General features: G+C 37.7%; 1 protein-coding gene and 1 long non-coding RNA gene across 8 annotated transcripts in view; one reads left to right on the forward strand and one right to left on the reverse strand.

The window, feature by feature from the left end:
• SMAD1 (SMAD family member 1) overlaps positions 1-15997 on the reverse strand; it is a 42582-nt gene extending 26585 nt beyond the window's left edge. The window contains exons 1-3 of one of the 7 annotated variants that reach the window (XM_014066010.2): positions 15847-15993; positions 11909-12166; positions 611-1189 (exon numbers count right to left, since the gene is read on the reverse strand). In XM_014066010.2, the coding sequence (XP_013921485.1) occupies positions 611-1010 (400 nt within the window). In that variant the 5' untranslated portion in view covers positions 1011-1189; positions 11909-12166; positions 15847-15993. Of the gene's footprint in view, positions 1-610; positions 1190-5281; positions 5458-11908; positions 12167-15420; positions 15569-15595; positions 15722-15846 lie in introns of those variants that run through there. The other 6 variants (XM_087724341.1, XM_014066009.2, XM_014066012.2 and 3 more) reach the window with 6 other exon arrangements.
• An 8-nt stretch (positions 15998-16005) lies between these two features.
• On the forward strand, positions 16006-20437 carry LOC106548615 (uncharacterized). The gene is made up of 4 exons (XR_001313528.2): positions 16006-16459; positions 17199-17246; positions 18377-18495; positions 20053-20437. It is a non-coding gene; the product is annotated as an uncharacterized LOC106548615 (long non-coding RNA).
• Positions 20438-20614: the final 177 nt, after the last annotated feature.

The raw sequence follows: 20614 nt of genomic DNA on the forward strand, positions 1-20614 counted from the left end.
CATAATTTAATGCCCCCCTACGCCATGCCCCCTGCGCATGCGCACGTGACACACACACACACACAATGCTTCCCTGCGTATGCACGCAAGGCTTTCTAGGAGCCTGGGGAGGGCAAAAAATGGCCCAACAAGCAAACCAGAAGTTTGGGAACGGACTTCTGGGTTGCTCGTTGGCCCCCTTTTCTGGAGCTGACAGGGCAACGCCTTGCATGCCCTCAGTAATGGCTTCGCATGCCACCTGTGGCACATGTGCCATAGGTTCGCCATCACGGCACTAGAATATAAAAGGAGAGTAAACCCCACTCCCTACTAGCACTGATGGATGTTACCTAGTTTGGGTAATGAAATATCTGCAAGAAAAAAACCAAGCTCCGGAAGTGTCAGTGTTTTGTATTATTGCTATCAATTCCAATCACATTAAAAGTCTGCCTGAGTTCTTTAAGAAATATAAATATAATAGATTGTTACTTTATTACAGTTTAGTAGTGGTAGAATAGGAAAAGTAAAATCTCCCTCCTCTCCCATTAATCCCACTTGGTGCTATGGACTTGTTAAAAGCAATTGTATATGGGGAAAGAAGGGGAAATGAACATATAATGAAATTTCCTACCTGGGCTTTCCACTCGTTTGTAATGATAGGGATTGATGCAGACTTCCTTCTGTTTTGAACCAAAGGGAAACTCACAGCATTCCAGTGGTTTAAGTTCATGATGACTCTGAAGATCGGGCCAGCGCCACACACGACAATAAATTACATGGGGAAGCCCTTTGCGATGAGAAACCTGAAGTCTGCCATCTAAGGAACGAGGAATTGTAACACAGTTGCTTGGCTGACCAGGACAACTTAATGCTTTTTCCAACTCTTCCATTGCTCCTTTTTTCTTCTTCAGTTTTTTAACTAAGGCATCAACAGCTTTCTCTGCCCATTTTTCCTCTTCATCCCCTTGCTTCCACCCCAGCAGTCTTTTAACAGCTGGGCTTGTGAAGGAGAACAAACTTGTTACATTCATCGTGATTAGTTAGAAGGAAATATTGGAGCACAATTTCTATGTTAAGAAATCCTATATCTCCTTCCAACAACTGTCCAGAGTAAATTCAAATGATCTTTCCCAATTCCGAATTCTTGCAAAATGAACCCAACATTCCAGTCTGATAGATGTCTTTGGCGTTCCAGGTCTTAGGCAGGTACCTACATAACATAAAATTGGGAGGGGGAGATGACAAAAGAAGTTCTGTTAAAACAATATAACTTTGCCAATATGGACAGCATATCTTTTCTACTACATTGACAAAATTCTGACTCTGACAGGACATTTTTTATTATTACTGAACAAAGCGTAGTGAAGATTCATCATATAATATTAGTTATTTTGTATTGTGAAATAAAGCCAATTTTTCTACTCCTCATATACTATACCTACCTCTTTCAAAACAGTCTTCATTAATTTAGATAGTTGAAAGAGTTAAAAGTATATAATGTGATTTCTATCAATCTTTGAAGTTGATCAGCAGTTAATTAGTCTGAACCTTTTGTTAGCAATTCAAACATTGATGGCTGATATTCCACACTTGAATTTATTCATAGTTTATAGTCAACAATAATAAACTGTAACAGTCTGAACTATTAACTTTTTAGTTTAGTCATATATACTCATAATTATGAAAAATTAATTTTATTATATTGTTACTTGTTATGAACCAGCCAAAAAGTTTTAAACATCCAGCTAGCCAAGAATTATTATAGTCAGACAAGTCAATCAGTCAGTCAGCCAGTCAGTCAGTTTGTCTATCTCACACCAAAAGGAAAAAAAATGGTTTAAGGATTTATACTGCTTTTTTCAGAAATACAGTCTTTGTATATACTGGGATACTAGACAACCTGTGACCCATTTGTTTCAGAAATATTTTCTTACTTAAACATAAAAACAGAATGACTATAAGCAGCCAAAAATATCAGTGGGAATTGGAGAGACTTCTGACTTCCTGCTGGCTTCTCCATTGAGTTTCGGAAATATCCCTTCATTTCTTTCTTTCTTCTCTCCCTCTCTCTTCCCTTCTTTTTCTCCCTCCTTGCTTCCTTCCTCCCTACCTTCCCTCCATTCCTTCCTTCCTTCCCTCTTCCTATATCTACCAATTTTGACCAATCAAAAATTACAAACAAGCAGACAGAAGACTTTTAGTAAGGTAGTGTAAGGATAGGAAATATATAAACAATTGATCAATTTTTATTTAATTTTCATGAGTTCTAACACAATCTCATTGCTCAGAAAGCTTGCCCAATAAATTTAAAGCACCATACTAGAAGGCCAGACACTGTGAGATGAAAGCCATCTGGGTAACATTGGGTCAGTCACTCTTTTTCAACCCAACCCACCTCACAGGGTAGCTGTTATGGAGAAAACAGGAGGAGGAGGAGGAAGGTGTGTTGGATATAATAATCACATTGAGTTATTTCTAAAAACATTAAAGATGGGATATAAATATTTATTCTCAAGAAGTCTAAATCGCTGGAGCCAGATGCATCCTAGAGTACTGAAGGGACTAACAAATGGTTTGGCTGAACACCTATTAAGAAAACCCAGTGAACCAAGTGTCAGATGACTGATGTTCCAGTCTTTAAAGAACAGAAAGAAAGCAGGAAAGTACCGACTCTGGTATTCTGACCTTGATACTTGGAAAGGTTCTTGGGATAATCTAAATCATGTTACGGTAGTGTCAAAAGGGGCAATCATCCAAATGAATCCTATTGAGATCAAAACATGTCTATAATTGACGTGTGGAAAGGAAAACATTTTGAAGAGTTTGTTTCAGCATTTGTTGTTTACTGCAGTTAAGCTTGAAAAGCTGACTTGCAGGAAGGAAGAAGGAATGTCAATTTTAAAGTATATATACATACATACATACATACATACATACATACATACATACATACATACACACACACACACACCCCTATACACACACACACACACACACACACACATACACACTTCATATATATATGAAGAAAACCCAGTCTAACTTGTTAGGAAGGAGGAGGCAACCCCCAGTTTGTGAGCATAGCATTCATGAAGGAATTCCTTCAATTAAATTGGGCCCCGGGACTAAGAAGACTAGCGGCATATATCAAAAACTAATTGGGTTGCTCTAGTTTGCTACAAAACTGTATTAAGAAATCCTTATCCATTGGCCATGCCAGGAAAGGATAATGGGATATCTGAAAAGAGCTGCCAAATGTTATCCTAGACCTAGAGCTTTAGCAGAGGCAATCAAGCATGCTACAGTAAAATGCATTGATATCTTAAGTGCTAAGAATTGGCCGAAAAGAATTTTTATGTTACAATTACTAGAATTTAAAAAAAGAGTAATACCTGGTCTAGAATCGCAGAAACAATGGTACAAATACACCAAGAAGTAATGGTTTTGGCAGGTGCTATTATGAAGTCCAGTTTCTCACACAAGCATTTGAGTAGATGTCACCAAGGCAAATTTCCCTAACCAGCTGACCCTCATATAATGGGCCCAGGCTACCCTTTCTAGAATTCCTGTTTAGCATGGAGTTGAAATTCCTATAGATTTTAAGGTACCAAATTCAGAATTACTGCCTTAGCATAACAAGTTCAGTCATAATTTATATTCTTAATAATTCATTCCTTCAGTATATAAATATGATACAATAGCAAATATTTTCAGAATATTTACAATTTACAATAAAATTTACAGTTTTACAAAATTAGAATATGGTACAATAGCAAATATTTTTAGAAAGGAGTGCCAAAATAGGTTGCGTTTTTGCTTTTTCAAAAATCCATTTCCATTTTGGACAGCAACAATTACAAACATCTGCTTTTTTAAATAGCAGTTTTCTCATAATCTGTGTAGGTGTATTAAGAAACACACAGGCTAAAGAACAGACATTTCCATCTATATTTAGATCTGCCTGGTCAGCTGTAATTGCATAATTTCATCAGAATCTTCTGAAACGGAAATACATCCATATTCATCCAGCATTCAAAGGAAACATCTTTACAAGCAATATCCTTTTACAGACCAACACATGGTCTCATGCTACTCTGTCCAATTGTTAAATATCTTCTTTAGGAAGGGCAGGGAATTTTATTTCTTTATCCATTCCAAAGACATTTCCTTGTATGATTTAAAGAGTAAGGAAGGCGAAGCCTTGCAAACAGGTGAAAAGTGATGGGGAAAGAAAAGAGGGCAGGCATTTGTCATTAGTGAACCTATGTAATGGCATTTGGGAATGACCTTGGGAGACAGGAGAAGAGATGCTTCCTAGGGTAAGATCAGATAAAAGATAGAATAGCTCTCGGCTGGATAGTGGACAGAGCAAGAATCTTAAGAAAACACCCCCCCCCCCCAATTTCTCAGACTGTAAAGGAGATGGAATCTGAAAGTACATTTCTCCTCCCAAGATTATCAGGCAGACCAGATAGGAAATACGACCAAATAAACTGCATCTATTCTGTGGTAAAGTTCCATTAACAGAATCTTGCAATTTATAAACTCTAGTTTACAGTTCACCACAGCTGCTTTCAAGGCAAAAAACAACATCCCATTAATTCAGATTCTAGCATATATAAATACAAGCACTTAATATTATCTGAAGATAAACTGTACACTTAGACTCTGATTGTATCTAATTTTAATGTACCATTAACCATTAATTTTACCAAGTTGCACTTTTTTATAATGAAAGACTGTAGGCAATAATCTGATTAAGCCATCTCCAAATCAGAACCTTTTCTGTTTCCCAAATTTGCAGAATTATCATTACAGTATATCATCTTCAAGCTTCCTACTCCAAACTATATTAACTCCTTCACTTGAGCATAAATCCAAGGATACTAAAATATACTGAAAAAAATCCCATAGCTCTTCCACTTTGAAAGCCTAAATTTTTTTTCAGTGAAAAATGAAACAAGCTATAACTTGTGCATTCATCTCTAATCAAATTTTCATTACATATCTTTAAACTGTTTGGAATACTGACAGAACTAGACATGCTCACGGTTTCCTCATGAAATGCCAGTATGAGCAAGTGTTAAATTGTAAGCTAAACACTTCTGACAGTAAATGCCTGTTTCTCCCTATTTGTTTTCATGCATATAAAACTGTTGCATCTCTGATCAGATCCCTCCCCCCTTCTCTCTCTCTCTGTCTGTCTCTCTCTCTCTACCTACCCACCCACCCATCCGCATGCATGCATACATGCATGCATGCATACATACATACATACATACATACATATATATTTATGTACCGTGTTTCTCCAATAATAAGCGCTTGGCCTTATTGTCGGGTAGGTCTTACTATTTTTGAGGTGCAGGAGGCAGCGAGGTCACCTCATGGCTGCTGCTGTGTTGCAATATTTTCAGGGAAGGCTGATGTTTTGGGGGAGGGCTTATTTCAGCACATGCACTCAAAAGCCCGATTGGGCTTATCATCCGGGGAGATAGATGATAGATAGATAGATAGATAGATAGATAGATAGATAGATAGATAGATAGATAGATAGATAGATAGATAGAATTTAACTACAATGAAAATTAACCATATTATTAACCATATTTTGAACATATCCAACACCAGATAAATAGTTCTATCAGCCAGAAGAACCATATTTTAAAGCGTATATTTTACAAAATAGGATTGTCTCCTGAATTTATATAGCTTCAAAAATAGATAAGTATAACTAAATGCATAAAATTGGATATTACATTACACAGTTAAGATTCTCCCAAGTTTTACTTAGGAATTATACCATGCTTCAAAAATAATTCCTTATAAAAGGAAAGTAATTTGATAGTACAGATACTACAGAGGTTTCAACAATGGCTTCATAGATTCAACATTTTGTGAATTTTGAAATAGAAGTATTTATACTTACCTTTACATTGGTTAATTAAGTTTCTCAATGTAAATGGGATGGTTTCTTAATATAGTGTAAAAGTATATTACAAGTAGTCCTCAACTTACAACGACCATTGAGACCAGAACTTGTTGCTAAGCATTATAGTTATTATGTGAAAAATCCATGATCACACTGTTTAACAATGGTAGTTCCAGTAATGCTAGATGCAGACATTAGGGAAGCACCTTATGCTTTTCTGCTCTGCTACACTGGCCTTTGCTTCACCCCTCCAGCCCTGCCTATCTTCTCTCCCATGTCTGCCCTTTGCGGTGCACTGCACTTTGTCACATACTCCTGATGCCCCCTGCACCAGTGTCATCCACTGCCCACAGCTAACTTTTTCCTCCTGCTGGTAGCGCAGGACTTAGATGCTAAGTAGGGTATAGCCCTGGAATGCGTGCAGTGAGAGCATGGAGAATTGTTCATTGGCAGTTTCCAGGGCAAAATGGGTATATATATATATATATATATATATATATATATATATATATATATATATATGTGTGTGTGTGTGTGTGTGTGTGTGTGTGTGTGTGTGTGTGTGTGTGTGTGTGTGTGTGTGTGTGTGTGTATATACGTATATACACACACACACACACACACACACACACACATATATGAAGTGTTGTTTGGGATAATGATAGAATTGGAAGAAGAGGAGGAAAGTGGGCTTCTGGGAGTAGCAGCGCATGTACTTCACCTCAAATATTCCTGGAGAAAGAGTCTGTGGGTAAACAAAAGCCCACAGGCTCCTCTGTTCACTCTCAGCTCAGGCTTCCTCCCACAAAGTTGATGAAATTTGTGGGGTGGGAAGAATATGCTACCTGCAGGCGGGCAACATGGAGTAGTCCAACCAATCACAAAGATAACAGATCAGATCAAACAGATCAGACAATCAAGAAGAGGCACCCCAGAACTTTGCCCAATCTCACTGCTTGTTTATCCATGTTAGAGCGACCAGTGGATAAGTGTATGAGGTGGGCATTATAGAGAAAAAAGCAGCTTATTTGCCAAACACAAAAACTTTGCTCCAGCCCTTCATCCTCTTTTGGGTTTTGTATATTTTCTTGTTTCCTCTAGCAAAAGCCCAGCCTTTTCTTCATAAATACTGACTAGGAAAAAAGAAGGAATCAATCCCTTGGCGCATGTGGCAGAGGCAGCAATAGTGGCTGCAAGGAGGTGGGACACAGGCACAGGCTTTAAAGCCTTGATTGAAGGAGAGGGCACCTACTGCCTTGGGTGTCTTCTCTAAAGGATAGAATTAATGTTGATACATTACAAATTTCCAGTTTTCTGACCAGACAGAACCATAAACTGAGATTTCTTTGATTCTTGAGGATGAAAAAGAAGGGACCAAAATTGATTGACTTGAAGGAGAAAGAACCAAGAATTTAAACCCTGGAGTGGACACATACAAAAGTTTGATTTCTGTTTTCAACTGGAGACTGTATGTGTAAATTGCCCAGAGTTACTTATGTGAGGTGAGAGATTTAGAAGTGTGTTCTAATAAATAAATATATTACTTCTTGTCTGCAATAAATGTCTATAATATTTCTTCTGTAATCAAATTGCTGAACACGTTTGAATGGAATGCTACAGTTTATTGCCATGCCTAGTGTTAAGTCTGAACATCTTTCCATAAGAGTCTTGTTTCCACCTTCAAAATCATTCTGGTGGCATAAGACATTTCAAATTATTAGTTCAACATAAAGAAAAGCAATAGAAAGGAATGAAAAGTTTCACTATAATCCAAACGTATCCTCACTTGCTCAGAATTCAGATGAACTTAGCAATATTCTGAAATCATGTCTGGCTGAATTCTTATATAACATCTTTGACAAATGATAGAGAACTACAGATCCTTGAGTTACCACCATAATATAGCCTGCCATCATGGTCGTAAATCATGACAAATCATATAGCATGCTAATTGTGTGACTAACCTGCTTTTATAAACTTTTTTGCTGTGGTTGTTAAGTGAATGTTGCAGTCGTTAAGCGAAACAATGGCTCACCAGAGGCAGTTTTGTCAAAAACCGTAAGTAAATGCTGGTTTTCAGCAGAACTATCATTAAATGTGGTCAAGTGACCATGGAACACTTCAAGCAGCTATGCTATAAATGTGACTCAGTTGCTGAGCTCCCTAAATGCAGTCATATGACTGGGAGGGGATTTCAAATCTGGGTCATAAGTTGAGGACTATATACCATACCAGCCGGTCAGAGAAAATCCTTGAAAAAGTCTACCGCAGATCCAAATACCTTAAAAATCATCTTGTAATTACCAAAAGCCAACATAAATTTAGGAAGAACAGGCCTTGCCAGACTAATTGTATCTTATTTATGACTGAATAAATTCCTTACTGGATTTCAGACATTTTAGATGTAACATATCTTGAATTCAATAAATTATTCAAGAAAGTACCTTGTATTCTGCTAATAAAGGGTGGGCTGATACATTTGGCAGTATACTGAATTAAATCTTTTTTTTTCTCCTCTGTTTGCCTGGCTGTATTAGTGCCTTTTGAAACTCTCAAGTTACACATTTTATTCAAAAGTTTTGAAAGATTTCTAAATATAAATGTTTTTTAAGACAACTTAAAATTTTTAGAATATACTTGCAAAACCTTAATAAATCAATATCCTGTTTTTGAAAACTTATTAACAGTGATTTATTCATACTTTTTTTATAAAAACAATGGAATCTAATACTTCCAAATAATTGTTGCTGTATATACTGTAATCCAGGATCTAAAAAGATTTTTATATTAAAGATAAAACATTATCCCACTGCTTATGGAAAATGGGGATCTCCAATGCTTTATTCTATCCAGTATTTAAAGTCGTCATATTAGGTTATTTATAATAAATATTTATACAGAATGAGTACTGGGTTTTTGATCTCACAGAAATAAATTATCTCATATAACAACTGAAAATGCTACTGATCCAAATCAAGATTTCAATCTTTGCTGTAACAGTAAGTACTGCCAATGTGTAGCAACTGACAAATGATATTTATCCTAAAAGAAAAACCTTTAAAACTAAATTATTATCTATGATTTGATCCATCATAAAGCTCCCAACATCCTCCCATAAAGCATTTTTAATGTTAATTTAGCAAGGGAAAGGGATCAAAATGCATTTTTCCAGAAATAAGATACTAGGTTTTGAACTGACAGGACAGAAATAGAAGTTAAAACAAATCTATTCTATTTTGAATCCTATTAAGTAAAAGTATTAAATATAAATATTTCAGCAGGCTAAGGAAAAAGAAATTGCAATAAGTGAAGATGTCAAAAAGTTTGGTATTAGTCAATGGAGAATATTGGGTGTTGGGTATCCTCCTTTTTATGCTACCCATTAATTATTTGAAGACAAATTGGGTTTGCGTGACTTTCATTTAGTCTGATACTCAAATCGCTGTTCATATGATTTAAATAGATTGGTGTAATGTTAAATTGTGTACCTAAAATTAGAATTTATTTTAAACATCAGATTTAGAGACCTTGTTGTATAGTCAGTTATGGTTTTGCTTTGTTGGGAAAAAAACCACTTAAAATCCTAGAATGAAGATACATGTTTGCTATCAGTTCTTAAACTGGCTTTTTATTGATGAAATGGGGGAAAACTTGTCAATATGATTCTGTATGAGCAAAGTTTTAATTTGTTGCTTAAAAATGGAGTTGCCATTATGTATCTATTCTGGTTTTTTAAAATTTATGTTCATATATGAATTTGTTTTCTCCTATTAGTTTTTTTTTGGGGGGGGTATTTTTAAAGATATGTTCTTTTGTATTTACTTTTTTGTCATTAGATTATTACTGCAATGAAATAAAAAGTGATCATCAAATCAAACTGAGGTATCCAATAAGGTATGATAAGGCAAAATTCTGAAAAAGAATTCAAAGGACAGCTCACGGTAAAAGCTAAGTCCCACTTTCTATTTCTCCCAAGGGCGAACATAGATGCTGACTCTTCAATCTTAGTTCTGCTTCAGTAAGGATATAGAAATGCTTATCTGATTTGCAAAAGATACAATATTACTGTGAAATTTTGTTCTATTAAATAAGAAAAAATAATAATTTTATAAAGGTTTATAAGTAACTGAATGAAATTTAACCAAAAAAAGGATGTTCTTGGTTAAGAAATAAAAATCAAATGCACAGTAATAGTAGTTGTTAAAACATTTTGTTTTGAATAGTAGCTCATTACAAATCAACCATGACTCAGCAGTCTGATTTAGCTACAAAAAATACATGTGAACCTTTAGTCTGCATTAACAGAAGTGAAGCTCCCAACAAAAAGGTTTTAATACCATTCCATTTGATGGTGATCAGGCCTTAGCCCAACATTCTGTGCACAATATTTTAAAAATAGTTAAACAAGAAATTAAAACAGGTTTAATAAAGGACAAGTGTAGGATCAGGGAATAAGAAACTCCTATGCAAAGAAAGTTAAAGAAGTGTATTTGTGAGATATATATATATATATGTCTAAATCAATTAGGATTTGATTAGATTACAGCTATGGTTGATAAAGAGTCAAATACAATTAAAACTGCAGATTCTAAAACATTATAAATGTTGTGGGATAGGAAAAGGGGATTTCAGCAAACCAACTGAAAGAAAAACAAGTTATTATGATTGCCATCAAATCAATCTACAAAAAGTTTTAAGTGTAACTTCCAGCTGGACAGGTAGCGATAGCCTAAAATTTCTGTTCATAGACAATGTCAATGCTGCTGTCACATGTCACATTTTGGTTGTTTGACAACCAGATTGAATTTATGGCTATTTGTAACATCCTGTAATCACATGAATGCAATTTACCTTTTTTTTTTTTTTTTTTTTGCTGCAAACCAATATTTTGTTTCCAGTTTCTGGTAAAAAAAAAAGTCCATTATGTATAATGGGTTCACATTGTGACTGTGGTGTTTGTTTAATGACAGACTCAAAAAATGTCATAAAATTGGGTTGGTCAAATGGGTGCCTCAACGTATGACTGTGATGACATACGGCAACGATGGCGAACCTTTTAGACTACGAGTGCCCAAACTGCATGCCCACATCCCCAAACTGAAAGGTGTGCATGGGTGCAAACATGCAGACATACATGCATGTACAGCAGAGACCCAAAGGCCAGTTGGCTGGTGGAAGGCTGGGTATTCCAACATCAGCAGTATAGCAAGAAGTCAGATCTTTTTCTTTTGTGAACTTCTGTTACGTCGTTTGCAGGGAGACAGAAGCTCATGAAAGAAACGCCACGGAGATCTGACCTGGGGTGACAGCACGCATGCCAGGAGATAGGGCTCTGAGTGGCACCTCTGGCATGTGTGCCATAGGTTCACCATCACAGACATATGGTGTAAAGCTTGAGCTCTATTAGAGTTATAAATCGAAGGCTACCTGCAGATCATATAGAGCCCCAACTGGAGCAACTCCAGAGATATTAGAGGCCTTCTTGTAATTCTGTTTGGCAGAGATCTAGAAAGGCCTGAGGTTAATGCTCCCCCCAAAATGAGTCATAGACTAGGAAGCAGGGCTTCTCTATGTTAGCTCCCAGATGTATACTTGGAAATACACTTTTGGCATCTTATAAAGCACTGAATTCAAGAATGTTTGGTTATACACCACCCATCTGTGTGCACACAAAAGATGCAGATTGTATATAGCACAGCTTGGGATTCCATAGCCAAATAAGTAAAAATGTCTTTTATTTTGTATTCACATAGTCATATTTTGCCTTTCTTCCTAGGAGTCTAAAGAAACAGTGACTTTATTAATGTTGGTTTAGACAGAGAGGAAGACTGACCTAAAGTCACTAGTGAACTTCCATGATTGAGGGTGGACTTAAACTCGCATCTGCCTTGCCCTAAAACTTTAGCTGTTGTACATGTGCTAAAGCAGCTGATAGAACAGCTTTTCATTCCTTTTGATCTCATACCAATCTGGATGTGTGATTAGTCACATGCTTACCAGAAAGAAATCTGTTAGAGAAAGATTTCCGTCCTTCATTCAGTACGATCATTTCCTGACCCAGACTGAAAAACAAACTCTCCTAATTCAAGTGAAAGTACATTCCAGGGACTTCTGGTAATTCAATTTTCTCTTTTCCAACCTCATTAATAAATTTGTAGCGGCCCACATAATTATTGTTGATGCAAATCTTTCTTGGTTAGCAGAAACCTTGATGAATCTGTTGTCTACAATAATCTACCAGTGACACGAACTGAACTGCAAACACAAAAGAGTAACACAGAGTTTAGTTTTGCATGTGTGTTATTTGATACTACAATTTCATAATTGCCAGGAAGTTTGTTGCAGTCCCAATCTGAATTAAGTACAAAATATCTACCTAAGGACAAAGCTGCTTTCATTAGCAGATTTGTTGCACTTTAATCCCCTTAGAGCAACTCTTCAAATATACAGTTTAGAGTCAAACACAGTGGATAGAAACTTGACAAAAGCTAAACTTAAATTCTGTAGCTGACCAAGGACTTAAAGCTAAGTTCCCCAATGTTCTATTTTTAGTGTTACAAAGCTATTGAACATGTGGTAATCCACTGGAAAATTAAGATACAGCAACTTTTCAGAAATGCATTTAGTCATACTCAATGGTTTTCTCTTGTTTATTATTTAATAACTTACTTACTACCTGCTCTGTTTTGGGGAACAAAAGAGAAAAGTATTGCAGAAGCAAACAATATTCTCCTTGTATTTTTAAAAATCTTCACCCCTATATTGCCTACAAATAAATAAGGTAACAATTTTAATATTTGATCTCTTAATATATTTAATTATGATAACTGAACACACTCACAAGTTGACTGCCTCACGTCATCCTGATGTATCACTTTGCATTTTACTGCTGTAAGTCAATTTGAGATCTACAGCAGGTTGGAAAGGCTAGTAATGATGCTCTCTGCAGTCTCTAGAGAGTCCACATTATACACAGCGTACATTATTTATAAAGTTGGATGATGCCTCCATTAGCCCTGCAAGATTACACACCAAGAGAAACCACTTATACTTGACAAGACAGGCTACACTGCATTACCAGCATGACTTAATTCAAGTTTACCTACTCCCTAGACCGATCTTGCCTTCTGTTTACACACATTAAGCAAGAATGCAATGAGAAATTTATTTGAAAATAATTACTGTCAATTTACAAGTTCATGCCTTTCTTTTGAGAATTAGAATTTTACCTGCCACTTCTTTTTCTGCCATCATATGCTGTATATGTATAAAACATTGGGATTTTTATAAAGCTAATACCAAAATCATTTAAAGTGGATAGTAGGGTAATTTACTGCCTATGTTGCTGTACGGCCATCAATAATTCAATTTTCCTACATGTCTTCATTACATGTGAATATCTCCACCAGAATTATTTTCTACAGCTTATGCACATCGAGAACCAGTTTCTTCCTAGGATATCTCTTTCCAGCAAACCATACATACACACACATGGGAAGGAGAAAGAGGGAAGTACCTTCTCAGTTTCATCAATGCTAAAAAAATTAAAATCTCGGCCATCCTTTTCCACCTCTCCCTTATAACTGCAATAGGGAATGTATATAGCATTATTAGAGACATTGCAGGGTTCTCCCACAATTAATTTTACTGAAAAGACAAGTACAAATAAATGATGGGTGAGATAATTTATAGCTATGGAAATACATAAACAAATATGTATTTCACTGGAGAGTCTGAAGGCAGCATCCAGAAAAAGCATCTTTTGTGAATGGCAAATATGCATTAACAAAGAATGAGGGGTGATGTAGAGAAAAGCAGAAAAATACAAATGTTTTCATCCGTAAATATATATTCTATTTTCCTTCAATGGAATTGTAACCTTGGAGGTTCTCAACATCAGTATGCTTATCTCAAATCGGTATTGTCTTAGCCTCTGTAAACAGTGGAGTCATCTGATCAAGAATATGCACAAACCTCCCCCCCCCCCACAAGTAAAGAGAAGGACACTGCAGAAGAGAACTGTATTTGATTATGTGGAGGGGGTTGAAAGGGTCAGAATTAAAACAAGGACAAATCAGTACCCTTGTAACACAATCTAGCCTTGAACCAAAGTGATCTTATCAAGGACCATGGCTAGGAAGTTTTTCGGCTGTTTTAGCTTTTGCAATCATGCCCTGAAAACTTAGCTATGCTTTGAGAAAAGAAGAACCAAGTATTCCTATTATCCAGAGGACCTAGGCATTTCCAAAAGCTTTTCAAATAGAAGCCACAATAGTTATGCTAAATGGCCTCTTCAACCCTCAGCAGGTCATCCTCAACCCTTTCTGGATGCAAAGCACACCTATAAAAATAAGAATTGCATAGATTTAAAGTGGCAAGTGCCTAGAGGAATGCTGTCTTATTGTTGCTGGAACTAAACAACTAGTTCTTGGAAGTCTATAGAGATTCTCAAGTCATCCATATCCCCATTGTCCTAAAGGTGTTTTTTTTTTTCAAAAAACACCTGGACTTTCCACTCTAGTTGCCTTTTGAAAAAGCCCCTTTGGGATCCTGCTTGGAAGTGAACCTCTGCAGTTGCAGTTCATTTTAAATTCTTAAATAAAGACACACAATTGAAGGGGCAGCAGGTTAGACAGAACAAAGCCTCTGCCAGTTGTTTTTAAAGGGGATTGGGCTTTTTTATGGTTGCAATTCAAGCACCAACTCTTTTTGTTATGCTGGAGTGATTTGTCCTAGACCCAGCTGGACTTTGGCCATTTTCACCATGGAACTCTTCCATGAGTTTATATCTACTTTTCCTTATACTTATCTGTATATATTTAGCCACAGTAAAGATCTGTTGTCTTATCCTTAAGCATAAAGCCACTCCTCAAATTAAAGCAGCTTTTCATATTCATACCCTGTATTAAGAAATTCTAAGCCAGCCCACACACGCAGCCTCATCCACTATTAACAAAGGACAGAAAGAAACGGCTATCCTCAGTTTATCATAGCTTTCCGCTACGAATTCCCATAAACCTCGCCAATAAACCCGGAGGATGGGTGGGAGGAAAAAGCAAGATTTCTACTATGAGCAAACAAAAAACTCCCGAGTGGGTCATCGCTAATAACGTCAAAAAGGGAAGTTTGGGCAGAGAAACCTGCCACTCAGAAAGGAAAGAAATCGGGCTTGGGAAGCGTCTCCCCCCCCCCCCTCTCTCTCTCACACACACACAGAGCATCAGACAAGAAAAGGAAAAATGCTGAATTGCAAAGGAGAGGGTAACTCCATTGTGTTGGGTTGGTTCATCTTAACTACTGAAGCCCAATTGGAGGCCAATTTCTTCACTTGGCTCGGAATACCGAGAGGATCTCCTGACTGGGAACCAACCAGACTCTGGCTTTTCCATTGCTTTCCCTCTTCTCTCCCCCACTTGAGAAGTGGCAGCCGAAAGGAAGTGGAAAGCAGAGAAGGGGGAGGGGGGTGGCGGGTCTTTTTTACCTCTGGAGCTACAAAAAGGTCTCCCTACCTCCACCACAGGAGAAGAAACTTTTTACAGCGTTAAAATCGCCGCCGCTGCAACCGCCTGGCTCTTTTCGGCTCCTCTAAACAGCACAGCCGCCATCATGAGAGCAGCGAAAGCTCTCCTTTGCCCTAATCGCTCCGCACGCGCGCGATTCAAGATTGTCGTCGCTCAGCCTCACCCTGCCTGCTGCCCCTCTTCCATTCCGGCAGTCGCATGGTTTAAAAATAATAATAATAAAGGCCAGCAAGGAAACGGCAGAAAAGACAAAAGAGGAGGGATGGAGGCTTTTTCCCCCCACCCCAAATAATAATAATAATAAAAAAATAAGGGAGGAGAAAGGACACAAAAGCCGGTGGGGAGAGGATGACTCCCCAAGGAAGGCAAGCTCGGAGCGGCAGAGAAAGTCGCCAAAAAAATCCCAGCTCTTACCAGCTGTCCGCGAGGGGCGAGGCGAGGGAATAAGGGAAAAGATCATGCAAAGCGCCCGGACAGCGCGTCGCAGCTGCTTGGACAGGCGGGCAAAGTCCCACCCGTTGCTGCTGCCGCGGCTGCTGCTTTTTCGCTCTCGCTTCCAGAGCCGCCGCCGCCGCCGCCGAGCAGCCCAGCGCTAGCTCCGCCACTGCGCCTGGATTGATCTGGTCTCACTGGCGTCAGAGAGTCGGAGCCACCCAACCTCCACTTACCCCACTGCCAATACACAACATGCATACATATATATACACACACACATGCACACGCTCTGCCTCTCGGCCAAGTTAGGCCAAGTTAGGGATCTTCTCCAAATGCCCGCCCCCGCGTCGACAAAGAAGGCATGGCTGGTTCGGCTGGAGAAACCGCTTCTCGACTTTTCCCTCCCTCTTTCTTGCTCCGCTCTCCGGCCCGCCCGGAGGAGGACTCGCAGCCATGGAACAGAGCGGCGGCCTGCAGCGGGAGTGCAACTTCGACGGAGCCATTTGCCAAGGGCTATCAAAGACACAGGCAGAGGATTTCGCTTCCAGATCTCTGGAACTCGGGCGCGGCTTCGGTGGCAAGCCTGGGAGTTGTAGGTATCCCGATAGGGCCCTAAATCAGAAAAAGCAGTTGATTCCGAGCTGGTAAAATTGGTGTTTATGTGAAGTTCAGGAGTCTGTCTATATGGACCGGCATCCATATAGTGCTATCGCCAGATTTCCCATTTTCCCAGAAATGCAATTTGTTCCGTTTGACACACACACACACACGCGCGCGCGCGCACACACACACACACACACACACACACACACACACACACAGCCAAAGACAGGTAATTCCACGCATAGGTGTGCACACAAGTATAGGTATTTACCTACCATTCTGCTGAAATAGGTTCAGAATTTGCTTCTAAGACGTCAAATGATTTGTCCTGGATTAGGCCAAAATTTAATCACAGCATTTTACTCATGGGATATCATATGCTTCTAGGAGGATCACAAGGAGAACAGGAGGCATCACAGCTTCCTATTAGCCAAAACCATCTTTCAGATAAATACTCCCAAGATGCTTTTTCTTCTGTATGATTGTCTAACATTCTGGCCAAGCCATCTTCTGGTTCTTGGTTTCAAAAGTCTCCACAAAGGTTCAAGCAACTTATCTGACCCCCTTCAGCAACTATAGCTGCTTTGCAGCTTTGAGGTTCAAATCTGGACAAACCCTTCATTCACAAACTAAACATCTCATCAATTTTTTTTATGCGGATCTATTATTTTTCATTTACATTTTGTAATCAGAATTCATGATAGTGCTTCCTTTTTTCTTCTTGATAGGTAGATTTGCTCAGGATTTTGTTTACATATGGAACACCTTTTGAAAATGTAAGTAAACAATCAATGATCCCTGGCCCATGTATTTGTTTACACTCTTAAAATACTTTAAAAGCTACATGAGTCAATTTGCTTCTAAGAAATCAGATGAGTTGTACTGGATTAGGTCAAAGTTTCATTTAAGCACAACATTTTACTCATCCTATGAGACACCCACCATATGTTTCTAGGAGTTTTTGCCTTTGGAGAAACTGTTATGATTGTTCTTCTAAGTGTTATTTTTTACAGTGGTAATTTTTTTCATCACTCTTTCTACCAGTTTGCACAGTACAGATATTGCACGGACGTTTCCATAACTTTCTAAATCTTCCAACATTTCTTAATTAATTCCACCTCAATAGCATACTTGAAATAAATTATGTAAGGATTTAGGATTTTGTCCAGTCATCTGGCAGCAGGATAATTCTCTGAAAACAGAACAGATTGGAATTTGGTATCGTGGTAGAAGCAGGCAAAAGAAAGCCAGTTTAAAAATGGACTGAATTTAGCATGGGATTAGAACAATATTCCAGAATTTCTCCAATCTTAAAAGACAGGCAGTGGTGGGTTGCTAACAGGTTTACTACTGGTTCGCTCATGCACGCATGCATGCATGCACAGAAGCGTCCAGGCGGGTGGGCAGAGCCTCCCGCCACTGCCACTACTGGTTCGGCCAAACCGGACCGAACCAGGAGCAATCCACCTCTGGGGACAGGTAATGCAGCAGCATTGAGAAGGCTTCTGAACTCTGCTCTTAAGCCTCCTTCTTTCTCCTTAATAGGAAAGCTGGTATTAAGTGAAGAAGAATGATAGAAAAAAGACTTTCGTAGTTTGTTATTAGCAACAAATTATGAAATCTATCTTTCTTCCCACTATTTGCTCAACCTTCAAGGACATGCAAATAATTCATCTTTTCTACAATCCTTTTTTTAACATTCCTCTCCTAGCCAATATTTCATCCATCTCTAGAATTTGTTTTTCGTAATGTATATTTTTGTCCTACAGACAGTTAGATGGTTACATTAAAACACAATCCACAAGGTTTTGAATGTCAACATTTGCGAATTGATGGTGGATACTATTGTGCCTTAATAATTGAACCTGGTACTACCTTCACAATTTTAATCCAATATATGTTATAGAAAGTGATGGATTCCCTGGCTTTTTCCCCTCTTACCAAGCACCACCTGGCAACATGAAAACTACTACCAACTAGTCTCCTTAATATGGATGGGTAAGGAGCAAAGCTGTGCAAATATAGGTAGGTGCTTTGAATGACAGATTAAGCCATATGTCAAGTCCTACTGAAGTCTATTCAAGTTACCAAACTATCAGGCAAATAGCGGTGATTTTAGAATCCAAAACTCGAGCTCTTTTGAAAAATATACTAAATTCTTGTCCCCAAATAGTTTGGCTGACAAGCCTAAGTGTGGTAGTAGTAGTGAGATGAAGAAGGAAGAAAGTGTCTCCATGTGCCAGGAAGGTTTTGGGTCTGTCTCAAAGCTGATTCCTCAGAATGTGCTTGAACATCAGCTCCCAAATCACCAGCCAGTATGAGCAAAACCTGGGAATTTAGGCAGTTGCAGTCCTAAATATTGAAGAAAGGCAGGTCTACAGGTTTGCATTGTTTTTTAATCCTATTTTTGAAATAATTATCAACATTATATGTACTGTAAAATATTAAGACAGATTTTTTAAAAGGACTACTGAAATGTAACAGATAAAATCCCAAAGGTGCTTTTTCAAGAGGCAACTGGACTGGCATTGACAATCTGCAAAATTAATAATCACATTTTTTCCTTGTCTAAAAATATTTTACTGTCCTTCCCATGCAATATTGCATCTACTCTGGGATATGAATTCCAGAGTATGAATATGAATTCAAGAGTTCTGGGTGAGAATTTACTTTTCCTAACCTAGGAAAGATGCAAATCTGGCACTCCTGTGATACAATTTAGCATGTTATGAATTATTTCTTACTTTCTGTTATATACTTTCCATTAGGTAAGGAATAAAGGCAATGAGCTTCAGAAAATAATTAGAAAAAAATAGTCATGCAGCCTTAAGGAAAGTCCATTGCCAGGAAATTGTGTAATCAACATATATTTCTGATAGAAAAGGAAGAGAAAACTGAAGACAATCAAATCCAGTACAAAAAATTTAGGAAAAGGATACAAAATAATAAAAGGTTTTGTCCAAATATACATCAGTATATTTATAAATATTATATTACTAGAGTCATTCAATAACTCAGTATGCCCTTGAAATTGTATATAATGGTCTTGTAGTATTTCAACTTATGTTTATAAGTTTGGAAGGATTTGTAGGCATGAAGATAAATTATTTTTTGTTTTATGGAGGAGACATATCTTCTTGCTCAGTATTGGCCAATCTTGCCAAATGGAGATTAGATTTCCACACTTTGGTAAAGTTTAGTAACTAGGAAACAAATTACAAAACTTTTAAAATCATGTTTTATTGAGTTAACCACAATTAACTAGCTCACAATATCTTAAGCCAAGTCAACTAAACCATGTTCCCATTTGATACAGTACAGTAGATGAATTTGGTTACCTACCTGTCTATTTCATAGTACACTAAGCTACAGTGTGATTTATTTGGATTTACCTTAGCATTTTAAATGAATCCACCAATTGTGATTTCTTAAACTAGGTGTTATATTAATATGCATATTGAATATGGAAGTAGAGAGATAAAATTGGAATGATATAAAGGTTTTACTGTTTAACATCAAAAGATTAAAAAATATTTGGAAGATTAAAAGGTAAAAGATTAAAAACTTGCACATATGTGCTAGTCATTCCCGACTCTAGGGGGCGGTGCTCGTCTCCATTTCAAAGCCGAAGAGCCAGCTGTCAAAAGACATCTCTGTGGTCATGTGACTAAACACCGAAGGCACACGGAATGCTGTTACCTTCACACCAAAGGTGGTTCCTATTTTTCTATTTGCATTTTTATATCCTTTCAAACTGCTAGGTTGGCAGAACCTGGGACAAGTAATTGGAGCTCACTCCGTTAATCATTGCTAGAGATTCAAACCGCTGAACTGCTGACCTTTCTGATCAACAAGCTCAGCGTCTTAGCCACCGAGCCACCACATACCTCTGTTTGGAAGATTAGTGTAATGGTAAACTTTATAAGTGGAACTCAGTTGTACTGAATAAAGACTGTTGGTGCCATTTTGTGTGTGTGTTTTGGCATTGTTATTTATAATCAATATTAGGATGATTAAGAAAAGCTTTGAAGCTATGAAGCTTTCCCTGTTCATAGAGGAAAGTTCTCTGTTGGAAAAGCTGTGCCAGCTTCCAGAAAATCTGCATTACTTTTTCTCAAGGAGAGAAGCAACCTAGAACTAAGGA

This window comes from Thamnophis sirtalis, unplaced genomic scaffold, assembly GCF_051295495.1.
Source record: "Thamnophis sirtalis isolate CommonGarterSnake01/CBP01778 unplaced genomic scaffold, rThaSir2_p1.2 scaffold_10, whole genome shotgun sequence".
NCBI lineage: Eukaryota > Metazoa > Chordata > Lepidosauria > Squamata > Natricidae > Thamnophis > Thamnophis sirtalis.